This window comes from Centropristis striata, chromosome 6 (genome assembly GCF_030273125.1).
Source record: "Centropristis striata isolate RG_2023a ecotype Rhode Island chromosome 6, C.striata_1.0, whole genome shotgun sequence".
NCBI lineage: Eukaryota > Metazoa > Chordata > Actinopteri > Perciformes > Serranidae > Centropristis > Centropristis striata.
Window position 1 is genome coordinate 14,967,563 of NC_081522.1, and position 13,551 is coordinate 14,981,113.

Here is a 13,551-nt window from a genome sequence, read left to right on the forward strand (position 1 = left end):
TGATGCTTTATATTTTTAAATAAGCTGGGAGTGTGTGAAAAGTGCAGCGATGACATTATCGCATCAGACAGGAGTTGATGAGGATGTACAATCAGTCCTATACTTTTAAATAAGCCCTCAACCATGCAATGATGCTTCAGCAAATACAATAAAGAGGCTTTGTATGATATCTTAAACCTACAGTCAGCATTACTGTCTGCATCTTTGATTTTTACCCCCCCCCCCCCCCCCCTCAGCTGGATGCAAACGAGACAGAGGGAAGAAAATACAGGATTCGACCAGACTTTAAAGAGGACCCATCATTTAAACGTTTGACTGATCACAATCACACGGCTGTCCACATCCCCACTGACATTTATGATGGCTGTGAGTACACACACACCAACACACAAGCCCAACTGGTAACCATGGATACAAGTGACACACCAACACATTGTAAAATGTTGTTTACAGATTGTGCTGCTAGCAAATTTGCCCATGTTTAAATGATGGTTGAAAAAAAAAGAGAGAAAAAGGGATGCAACATAATAGGATCTTGTCCATGTACTCAACTGTCTCTTGGCTAAGCCATGTGTCCTTGGGATGCCCATGAATAGAGGTTCTTCTAAATGAAATTAATTTATGTTGGGTTTTTTTTGCCTTTGTATGAGCAAATCTATTAAGGTTTCAATGATGAGTCTTTTGAATCGACCTGTTCATGTGTTCCGTAGCTTTAAATTAATGGCTTTGAAGCATAATGAAATTGGAAAAGTTTGATTGTATGAATTCTAGCCAGTGATCCTTATTAACAAATACTTTAAATATATTTTCTACATAATGTAGCTTTCCAGAATGGACACGTTTTATTAAATTATTAGTACTATATAATTCATATTTACAACCATACTTACAGCTTATACTTCATACTGTGAAATCAGAGAATACAGCTAAATGCTTTCCCTACACTACATCCCTGATTGTGATTATAAAACAGTTAAATCAGTGCTGAAATAAATCAGCCTGCTTGTGCTATTAGTATTTTAACAGCTGAGAAAAGATCATTTCATCTTTGGGCCAGAATCTGTTTGATGGCCCTGTGTGTTTCATGTTGCCAGTTGCATTTGAACTGTTTGACATTATAGTTCATGTAAAACAAAACAAATTTTCCAAACCATTTATGCATTAATGCACTTGTATAGCGCTACAGTCACACACACAAATGCATACACTGGTTGTCTAGGCCACCCTACATGGTGCCACCTGCAACCATCAGGAATTCATTCACACACCGATGAATGCCGCATCGGGAGCAATTTGGAGTTTAGTATCTTGCCCAAGGATACTTCGACATGGTCAGGGATCGACCCACAGACCTTCTGATCAGTGGGGGACCACTCTACCAACTGAGCCACAACCTCATTTTCTAAATGATGTAGCATCCCTACTGGTAGCAGGAGATCAACATGTCCTCATACCGAAATGTTTTGGTCATTGTGTTCAACACAAAGTTAATGTTTTTAAAGAGTTTTGGCTACTTTTTGGCTTTATTTGATAATGAGAGATAGCGACTGAATGGGGGAGACATGCAGGAAAGGGCTCTGAGCCGGATTAGAACCCTGGGATGCCCCTGAAAGGTTAGGTTTAGACAACAGAAATACTTGGTTAAGTTTAGGAAACAGTAGTATGTAGTTAGGCGTTGGAAAAGATCATTTGTTATAAAAAAAACTACCGAAAATGAGGCAATTTATGTAATGGATGTAAAACATGAAATAGAATATGACGTAGCTGTACACAGAAGTTAAATTACATATATAATTTAAAATGACAATGTTTACTTTTGGTTTCACTGGGAAACAAACCTTGTTCTCCTGGGGGACAGTCCTGTGGTTGTTTGACCTGCCCACCCTGAGTGGACCTCCGTATTCTCACTTCTGCTTTTGGCTTTCCATCATAGTTACTACGGCCATTAGAGGTCGCCACCTAACAACATGGGTTGCAATAGACTGCTGTACAAATAATATATGGGGTCATTTTTTGGGAGTCTCATAAAACATGATACGATTTTAACAAAGCATAATGTGCATCTGTTACAGAGTGCATTTGCCCTGTTTGTTAAAAAAGTACATTTCTGATCATTTCATCATCATGTGGTGACATTTACCTTGAGTGGTTCAGAGTAATTTGATTCTCTAGAGTCCCTGTGACATTAGCACAGCTCAAGTTGAATGTCAATGACTTAAGGATGGTCTGTTGAATATCTTAACTGTGGTCTGAATTATGTATTATATTTGAACAGCTTTCTTTTATTCTATTTTTATATTTTAAGCACTCGGGTGGTGCTCTTATCATAGTGTGACTTACAATGAGCAATAAAGCGTTTGGTGGCTTGCTCAAGGATACTTCACCAGGACACATGGTTCATGATGAGTTTGAACATGAGTCCAATTACAGGATTGTTTCTCTCACCACCAGGCTGCACTGGTTGCTACTTGTGTATTTTTATCTGTAGCTGTGTGAGACTGAGTATCTGTGTGTCTGTGTGTATGTGTTTAGATATTTAGAAATTAGCGTACTGTGGGATGTGGTGCGTCAGCAGTGACTGAGAGGGACAGTAGAACGGAGTGACTTCCCCAGCATGGCCCTCAGCCTGCTGGGGAACCGTCTGGACCCAAGGTTACACACTTAACCTTTCTGCTGACCCCAAACACCAGGGCAGAAATGAGAGATAGGGATGGGCACACACTGGTGTCAGTGTGTGTTATCTGTAAAAGTGCAAGCCTGGTTTATTAGCAGGCTTTTGAACTAATTTTGACTTTGTCATTTTTTTTCCTGAGACGCCTCTCTGGCCATAATCTGGGCTGGGTGCCATGATTCCTCACACTGCTTTTGTCTCAAGGATGCTGTTTATTGGTACCCTGTTATGAGTATGCATAGATGTACTGAAATGCTGGGACCCATCCTTGGCTGAAGTCTGATCATACTAAAAATAAACTATATGTGTGTGTTGGGACCCAAAGCTGCTAGCACACTTTCGTAGTGGAAACTATCTTTGCTATGGGGACTAAAATTTTGTTTATTTTAAGGGTTGAAAAAATGTTTAAGGATCAGGCAAGAGTTAGAGTAAGGGTTATGATTGGGCATGCACTACTGATGAAAATGGGATAGGGAATTAAAACATATTCAATGAAAAGTGCTCAAATGAATATCAAGAAAATGTGTGTGTCTTTGAGTGTGCACAGGCTTATATACTGTGTCAGATATAGGCACACATGCATAAGTATGTTTTTTGTATGCCTAGAGATAAAAGAGACGGGAGATTCATACGTTATTGAGGTTTCAACTCTCCAATTTGATCTCCACCCTATAAATGTTCCAGGAATAGCCTTTGCTCAGCTGGAGAAAATTGGATTTTCCGGGTAAAGTGGGAGGCAAGTTTATGAAATCAGCTTCCATAGGAATCAACATGTCACGTGTGGCAGACGAGTGTATGATAGGGAGCAGACGTTCAAGTGACAGAAGGATCACAAAAGCCACATCTGTCGGTCCAGTGAAGGGCACGGTCACGTTTGACGGGGAAGGAAATGGTTGAACTCAGTAGTGCTCCTTTTGGATGCAGAAGCTGACAATTCAATATATATGACACCCCAGGGCTAGTTAAAAAAACATTTTGAAGAGTATATGTGATATTTGTATTTGTATTTATGAGGTTTTTCGCAGCAACAGAATAAAACAACTGATAAGAAAGGCAGCAACACTCTGGAACATAACAGTAGTCACATTTACATGGAGCCTTATATTCAGATTATAATCAGTTTAAAAGCCCAAACAGGATAAAAATGGTTCATATAATCACCTCAAGTAGGAGTTTTTCAAATTCATAGAAAAAAATAAAATTGTATTTTATGCAGGCAAAAACATAACGATATTCCCTAAACAGTTTACATTCTTTAAACAAAATATGAACTTTTTAGAAAATGGCATTCCCCATTAACAGCCCTAAACAGCAGTTTAACAGCCCTAAACCTCCAGGACCTAGCCAAGTCCTACATTCTACTACTACTGCCTGACCTCCAACATCATTTCCCATTGTGACCTTCCCATCACAGTCAGCTTAAGTGTTTAGTATGCATTAATTTAACAAGATAAAACATATTAAATGTGTGTTTAAAAGGGGCTTTCAGGTGGATTTTTTAATGTTTAAACAGAGCCAGGCGACCTGACTCACCCTGTTTCCAGTGTTAGCACTAAGCTAAGCTAACTGTTGCTGTGTCTATTACCCCTTTTCGACCAAGGCAGTTCCAGTGCCGGTTGGGATCCGGTGTCTAACCTTGAACCAGTTCTTCGCTTTTCGACTGCCAAAGAACCAGCTCTCGGCCAGGAAAACTGGCTCTAGAGTGGCAGAACTCTTGGTGGTCTTGAACTGCAAACCACTTAAATCAGGAGCTTGACCAATAAGACCAACTACAAAGTGTATCATTCATTTTATTTTATTTTTTGAAACGTAAGACGTTTAATTGCAGTTAAAGCATTAGTGTGCTAGTTAGCGGGCTATCGCTAGTTTACAACAAAGTCTTACATTAACATCTTTAATCAGTGTTAAAAAGAATGTAATCACCCTTCATAGGATTCAAGACAAGCAGAACAAATGTGTTGTAAATGTCGTGTTTGGATGCCAATGTAGGCTCACAAATCCATGAGCAATATTTGTAAAAAGATGATAGTCTGCCATTGTTTTTATTATAGTCTTAGTGAGAGGAGACGTTTCCAAACGTACACAGTAATGTAATGACGTGACTCTCAAGCCTGTGGAAAAGCAAACAGGTTCTGAGACGGTTCAGCACTCCAGCACCAGCCCAGCAAAAGAACTAGGTTTGCATTGGTCGAAAAGGGGTACATTGATTGTCCAGACATAATAGTGCTATTAACCCTTAATAGGGCACTCATTAAAATACTTGCAAATTCCAAATTTCAACCCTAGAGAATATTGGAGGATATTACGTACTGCCAGAATGTATAAAAAAAAAAGTTTACTAGATTAAAGTGGCAAATCTACGAGAAAAAAATGTGCAGATTAATGAGATTTAAAGTTGTGAATCTGGGAGAAAAAAGTTGCTTTTTCCCCACTTTTTCCTCGTAAATCTGCTACTTTTTCATTGTAGATTTGCCACTTTAATCTGGTAAATTTGCAACTTTTTTCTCGAAATATTACCTGAAGTTACCAAATATAGTTCTTTGCCCGATAAAGAGTTAAGCTTCTCATCTTCTTCTCATCTAACAAAAATAATGAAAAAAATACTTATCCAAGATGTCAAACTATTCCTTTCATTAAAAACATGTTGATGTTATAGTAACTGACACACTGTTGAAGTCACTGCCACTACTGTATGAAATACATCAACATACTGTATCAGAGGGAGTTTTTCTGTAGCATTATTTACTAGACATAAAGTATGTGATGAGGGGATGGCTTCCCTTATTTAAAGCAGTGAAAAATAATGTTCTCTTTAATGTTCAAAATAAACCAATCCATGTTATGTTAGTGAAGTATATTGCACCCCTGATATCCCATTGAGATAAAGTCATCATAGGGTGTAGATTCAGTGTGGCATCAAAGCCATGCCGAGTGCAGCCAGGGAATTCATTAGTGTCAGTGGCAATATGGGCGACGAGAGGATACTGTTTCCCTTATGAAGTCGTGGTGGAGTTTAGATTATTAAATATTATGACTCGCTCAGGAGCACTCAAAACCAATGGCACCATTAAAAAGCGACACATTACTAGTTAAGATGATTTTGGTTTGCTTGTTTAATACTGTAATTTGGCTTGTTTGTGTAGAGTATGTATGGCTGTTGTTTATCTTCTGTATGTATCTAATTATCCAGCTATTTGGCTATCTAAACAGCTATGAGCGGGCCTGTGTGTAGGTAGTTATCTACATACCTGTCTGTCTTCATCAGTCTTCGCTAAAACATCACACAAACAGTTTGTAATTTTCTCATTATCTAACAGTGTTAGTTTCTTTCCCTTTCCCTTTAAAATTCTACCCTTAATGAGGGAAATGCATTACTGTGCACACACACTCACCACATGCTCTCTCCTTCTCCCTCTCTCTCCCTCTTTCTATAATAAAAAACATGCACTCCTGGCAACCAAGGCTTCATTAACTCTCCTCTCTAGAGGCATGCATGCAAATGAACAGTGTTTGCTTTGCACATCAATGAGCAACGTCACACTCAATACAGGATACCAATCTATCTCACACACATGCACGCTTCCACATGCACACACACAGACGTACAGAGACAGAAAAAAAACAAATATGCAGTACTACGTTACTCGAGAAAAAGGAAAGAAGGAAGGGGAAGGGAAGAGCACCAGAGAGACAGACAGCAACTATATAGTTGGGGCAGCATGTGCTGTGTCTCAATCCATCATGGTGAGTGTTATGTGGCTCTGAGCTGTCTGGGTGCTGTGTCATTACATCCATAATGCCTGTTGCCTCCCACCACACACACTATCAATCACACACATGCACACATACATACACACACACACACACAGGTTATCAAGTGTTTCAGGTAAAATTAAAGTTCAATTCAAAGCTATTTCTATCCGGAAAACCACTCCTCAGTATGTGTTACTAAATACCAGCACTGGCTGGGTGAGCTGGCCTTATATTTGCTCATGCATCCCGCTGGGTGAGTGGGCAGGCACTGAGCAGGCCTGCGTGTGGGAATCTTAATGAATGTGTTAATCTGGGATGCCCACACCTCTTGGAGAGTCTACAATGACCTGCTCACCTGCACCACTATGTCTAGCCCCGGGCCATATGGCAATATATGTAGTGTTAAAACAATAAAAAAAACGTCTGTGTATTTATATTCTCATAAATTTCTATGGCAATCTTGAAAAAACACTGGCTGATTTGCGTTATATATACATCATTTAGATGATGCTTTGGGTTCTAATCTTTGCATGTGTGAGTGAACCATGGTGTGAAGTATACAAATACATAATTTGGTTCCATGTGGTTATTTCATGTATTTAATGAAATACCACAAAACATGCTATGTCATGATTATAAAGAGTCGCCTATAAGGTTGGGATATTATCTTTTACCTCTTTCCATGAAATGATTGTGACAATCTGATTTATTTATTGACAGATAAAGTGTATATCTTCTTAAAACTTTATTAATCAATCTTTCCCCAACATATCACAATCACAATAAAACCACAATTAACAGAGGATTAACAGCTATAATACAAGTTAGTCTGGAACCTCTAAATTCAGTGTGCGCAGACCAAAATGCCTCTGGATAAACCAATACAGCCAATCAGAGTGATAAATCATGACCATCATGAATCATGTGTAAGTTGAAGCGTTTTTTGATCTGTTCTCAAGCAGGTTATACATAGCAGCCTGGTCACAAACTTTCTCAAATTACAGCTAAACAGTACACTAAAATGTGTTTCTGAAAACATTTAAAGCGAGAAATAGGCATTGCAGTAAGAGGATTTTGCTTCATATTTGATCAGAGCTGCCTAGTTTGACAGTTTGAACTGAGTTTTGTGAGTTGAGCTGGATGTCAGTCATCGTATCCCACCCGCCTGATAAGAGATAAACGGTTGTGATTGGCCAATTCAGGGCTGGGATGTGTGGAAATCTGTCTGACTGGGAAAGTTACCAGATTCATCTGCCAGAGCAAATAAAACATGAGCTTGGCTGAATCGACTGGTTTCGAGGCTAGAATACACACACAGACATGCACACAAAATCTGATTACAATAATGTATATTCTTCGTGCCAGTATGTTTTTCTTGTCTTTTGAAGTGTATGTGTGTGGATTTCTAGCCACCATTGTGTTGAATGAGCTGAACTGGTCGGAGGCATTGGAGGACGTGTTTAGAAAGAATAGAGAGGATGACCCGACCCTTCTCTGGCAGGTGTACGGCAGCGCTACGGGCCTAGCTCGCTACTACCCAGGTAAAATAATAAACAAACAAAGTAATCAGTTTTTGTCTTTGCCTGGCATTTAACACAGAGAAAAAAATCCTGGTGGATTATTTAGCCTTCTAAATTGTTTGTGTATCTGTCCATATGACACTGAAACTGTGTGTTTTTCTTTCCACATTAAATCAGATGAGCACTCATCAGCCCATTATTACTTGGTTGACCTCCAGTAAGATGCAGCACGTGGCTTTTAATCATAGCTGCAAACAGCCAGGGAATATGAGTTCACACATCACTGAGCAAATAAACTCAATAATTAATCTCCATTGCTCAACTTGCATTGATTTTATATATGGTGCCATACATAGTGTCATACTATTTAACTGCATTAGTCTAGTGCTGCTCACTATCTGGAGTGTTTTCTCTGCCACGCTATTTCTATTCATGAGATTCCCTGTCATCATAGACACTATATAGCTTTATGAGAAAAGTTTATGTCTAATATTCATGAATTTTCATTGGCCCTGAATGTATTCCTCTCTTTGTTCCTTTTTTTTTTTTTTTTTTACCTCTTAGCATGCATGGTATGCTGTCCCACATTCTCATACTGGCTTGTTTTCATGGTGCTTCTCACTAATAGCATACAGATAGAGAGCAGCTGATTATTGTCAAAGCAAGTGAATCCAGTGGTCCGTGCTTTACATTTCAGATGAATATTTTCTTATCTTTCTGCTGTTATCTTTTTGTGAAATATTGTAGCAAGCATTAAACATGTCATATTGTACATGATGTTAAAAACTGGATTCCATCCAACAAGCAAACCGCCATTATGGCACAAATGTAAGCATTTTTCTTTAAACCTCCCCAAAGTGACTGACAGCGACTAGACACAGCTGGGCTGAATATGACGCTGCATATTGCCAGATATTTGCGAATTAACACTTCAGTCTGACAGTCAGAGGTGTCAGACATTGGAATTTGTGTCTTATTACTGTTAATTATGAAAAAGTTATAACCAACACCTATCTAATCTTCTCTGAAAGCTTCTCCCTGGATGGATGCTCGCAAGACTCCCAGTAAAATTGACCTGTATGATGTCCGGAGGAGGCCATGGTAAGAAAACTGAACAAACTGTTAGAAGACTACAAGAAGCATAGCATTAATGTTGTGCTTTTTTTTCTTCAGTTGTATATATCTGTATATATGATTGTTTATTTACATGTAGTTGTTGTATATGAATAAATATGGCTTTAACATGTAGTAGTAGTAAGTGTTTGAAGGGCTGGGTGATAATACAATTTCAAAATCAAGCAGCAAGATCCAGGGCTGAACAATGAAGCCATTATGAAATTCCCCAAAGCTGCAGTTCTTCAATTTGGCCACTTGACGTTGGCTACAAAACCGAGTCAGACCCATAGAGCCCCATGTTCAAATGCTGAACTTTACAGCCGATATTTACATGTTTACAGCATAGTACAAAAAATGGTTTTGGTCTCTATAGCTAAATTTCCAAATTCATGACAGCTTAATGGGGCTGAATTTTTACAACTCACCCATTTAGTTTATATTAAGGCTTAAAGTTAGGCATAATTAAGGGCATGGCCACTTTGAGTGATAGACAGCCGTCACAGGTGGCATGTTTCAGCAACCAGGCTTCATTTGGCTCGACCTAATTTACAATGAGCCCCATCTACAATGAGCTTCATTTTTGCCTACCTATGTGTGGTGTTATGGAGACTATGTAAAAATGTTATACTATCGTCTTTGGTCATATTTTATATTATATCGGAAAAGTATTCTTATTTACAATCTATTAACAATATTCACAACCCTAAATATATGTAAACTTTATATGAATCAAAGAATATCAATTAAATTGTGATAAAAAATTAATTATTATAATTTATACGCCGTTGGCCTTCCACATATTTTTAACTTCTCAGACTGTGTGTGTCTCAGACCAGCTTGTCTTTCATTCATTAACTTCCAGGTACATTCAAGGAGCTGCCTCACCCAAAGATATGCTAATCCTTGTGGATGCGTGAGTTACTTTATAACCCCATTGATCCATAACCTCCTCACATCAGTCATGATTTCCCCTGATTATAATGCATGCCTTCCAAGATTTGCCAGATAATGTAATGCATTTCCCAAGGCAGAAGTTTTTGTAATTATATTGAGTCAAATATCACTGCGCAAGAACTATGCAGACAGATTGTGGAGAAAAGCTGTCAGGTAGTTGTTTATGTTGTTGCAGAAGCGGGAGTGTGTCTGGCTTGACTCTCAAACTGATCAGAACCTCTGTCAGTGAGATGCTGGAGACTCTGTCTGATGACGACTACGTCAATGTAGTTTATGTAAGTATTATTAAAACTCATCACTTGCTGAACGTTGGGTGGTCCGTTTGTGCGAGGCAACGGGGGGTGCGACGCACGCTGAGAAAAGGGGCAGAGTGACAGATGGATTCAGAATGTGTGCATGAATGGGCTCTTATGAACATTTGAATGGGCATACACACATGAAGACATCATGCCCAACCCCCCCCCCCCCCACACACACACACACACACACACACACAAGACAGAAAGAGAGATGGATGACAAGTAATGAAATATGGATTTCTCTCAGGTCTGGCCACCCTGAAACAGACCTTTAATGAAATACCCACTGCTCTATTTGGTGTACAGGATTAAAACTCTGCACTACATGCCCCCGCCCCACCTCCTTACCCATGTGTGTGTGTGTGTGTGTGTGTGTGTGTGTGTGTGTGTGTGTGTACAGTCCCACTTCTCCTAAAGGAATTAAAGTCGCACTTCTGACAAGAGTGAACCCTAGGAAACACTCATTCATCACCCTCTTGAGCTCTCAATCACTCTTTTTTCATCACTGAGTCATGCAATCCCTCTCAGCATTTCACCATATAGCTCCAGGTATGTCTCTTTGTGTCAATGCATCCTCCCTGTAGACTGTATGCTCCTCCTCTTCTATATACAACACCACAACTTTTCTCCTTTCACTTCCGCCACTTTCTTTCCCTTCATTTTTACTTTCATCACCCACCAATCACTTCTATAGCTCTCCCCCTCCACCTTTTCATTCTCTGACCATCTACTCTAGGCCTACAACACTTGTGATTACACTCAGAAAGAGCCAATCAGAAGACTGTGTGATGCTTAGATGGCTGTCTGTGGAGGTGTTTATTGAGATGGGTCTTTATAGAGATTGGAGCTGTCTTCTTTCTCCTTGCACAAAGACAGCCATTCAGACTATGTTTCCTTTCTCCGGGGACCCTTTGTCTTGGACACAATGTATTCTGTTTCACGGTGGACTTGTGATTCTGCAAAGATGTGCAATTATCGGAATCTGTCGGGGAGCTCAGTGAGTGTGTGTGTATGTCTGTCTGAGAAAGTGAGACAGAGTGAGAGCCATTAGTTCAAAGAGTGAAGTCCAGTTTTGACTTTTATTTTTGTTTGAATTGTTTTCCTACTGAACTCTAAAACTGCTTTACTCACAGTGCTGTCTATGGAAGAGCCAAGCCACCAATGGATGTTTTAAGGAGATATTTAATAATCGTCTTATTATAATTTGGGTTTTTATATTTGAAGCTTTGGCCATCATTATAATAAACATTTATGAAATCGGCAATATGTTGACAGTGCTGCAGCTAGAGTAAGAAAGCATGAGCAGTAAACAAGTCAACATCTGAGACCGATTATCCAAACCCCTTTATCTGGAGGTAAAACTGAACTGAGTGCACCTGAAATGTTGGTAACAATCCTTCACTGCACAATAAAATCTGTGTACACAACTACGGCAAGCACAGAAGGCCAAAGTTGAACCAGGAATGCCTGTAAACTATAATGGTTTCTGAAAACTATGCCTGGAAATTGATGGTGGTTAGCAGTTCCACTTTGACTTTGAATGGGCTCAGATGAGGAAAAAAAATTAAACAGTAATTAATATCTAACATACATACACGTAGAAGTATTTTAGAAGTATATAAACAAAACAGTATTTCTGTCCATCATGCTAATGGTAATCATTACACGCCAATTCAGTAGACACCTACTCACAGACAGTTTGGGTCATGATTATAACAGCCACTTTTCTTTTCTTTTCGGAAAAACAATGGTAAATTGGGGTTGTTTACAACCTGTATGATGGAGGGATCACTTGTGTTTCTTGTTCCAGCTTGACTTTTCTCATTTTGTGAGTACAACAATATTAATTACTGAGAGGAAGGATTTCCAAAGTTACAAAAATAAGACAACAGTAAGTTATAATAAACCAGAATCATCCCTTAATTGCTTTTTCAATACTCATTATTCCTTCTCTCTCTATCTGTTTCTTTCTGTCATTTGCTCACTTACTCATACACACCCCCACACACATACACAGCACCCTTTGTCTGGCCCTGAGCGTGTTGTAACCTGACACTAAATCATTAATCTCTGATATTACCCATAAACCCCTGCTCATTAACAGTAGCCCAGGGACTATGTTGGCATTTGGTCATGGAAGATGCTCACACACTTCCTCAACAGCTGCGGTAGGTCAGAAGAACGCTGATGGCTCTTCCTATCCGCTCATTCTTTCCCTCTCTGTACTCATGCTCTCTATTTTTTTTCACACTTGTGTTCTCACCTTCCCTCACCCTCCCACCTCACTGAGCCTCAGTCACTTTCATCCGGCCTGTTCAGCCGTGTTAGCTAGTGTCAGTGCTGTTAGCCAGCGTCAGTCCAGTGGGCAAGCCAGAGTACCAAACCGGAGTCGCAAAGAGTCCAGCAGGATTAGGGCTTGAAGATTAGCCTTCTCTCTTGTGTCATCACTAATCCATTCCCAAGGCCTGGGCCATCTCTCTCTCTCTCTCACACACACACACACACACACACACACATACACACAAGAGCTTTTGTAATAGGATCACAAGGAAACAGTGGAATTTGTAGTAGGTTGTATACACATTTCTGAGCAGGTTCAATAATGCTATATACAAAGCAAGAATGTGTTCCTTATTTCAATTATAACACAATAGGTTTTTTTCTTCATCTTTGACATAATTCCTTATCAACAAAGATGATTATCTTTATAATCAGACTATGATTGATGTGTCACATACAATATATGTAAGCTCATTATTTTCTTCACTGTCTCATTTCCCTGTTTTTACCTCTTGTGTTCACACCTTCCCCCCGTCACTTCCTGCTCCTCACCCTCCTACATTCCCATTTTACCTTTCTCACTTCTTCTTTTAATAGATTATGTGATAAAAGATCCCCATCTGCTCACTGGGGGCAATTATGTGAACTTCTCCATTGTGTGTGCATGTCTTAGTCTGAGGGTGTTTATGTGCTGTTGCCTTGATTCAGCCTTTTTGTCAAACCGTAGCCGTCGTGATATTACCTTTTAGTCCAACGGAGATGTGTATGTCTGTTATTATCTGTCTAAAAAGAACTTCAAGGCTGTTCGGCTCATTGAAAACACACACACACACACACACACACACACACACACACTCATACTCTCACATTTGAAAATGAAAATATGGGCCTTCAGCTAGACTTTAAGCACAGCCCTGTGCAGAAGGACGCAGGCTTTCCTTTCCATAATTGTTGGGTA

At 39.4% G+C, this 13,551-nt stretch overlaps 1 protein-coding gene across 1 annotated transcript in view; it reads left to right on the forward strand.

Annotated features, from left to right (window-relative positions):
- The window catches only part of LOC131973995 (voltage-dependent calcium channel subunit alpha-2/delta-1), a 68,516-nt gene that overhangs the window by 26,121 nt on the left and 28,844 nt on the right, over nt 1-13,551 (forward strand). The window contains exons 6-10 of the mRNA XM_059336146.1: nt 237-366; nt 7,834-7,965; nt 8,976-9,045; nt 9,923-9,973; nt 10,190-10,289. Of these exons, the coding sequence (XP_059192129.1) occupies nt 237-366; nt 7,834-7,965; nt 8,976-9,045; nt 9,923-9,973; nt 10,190-10,289 (483 nt within the window). The remainder of the gene's footprint in view (nt 1-236; nt 367-7,833; nt 7,966-8,975; nt 9,046-9,922; nt 9,974-10,189; nt 10,290-13,551) is intronic.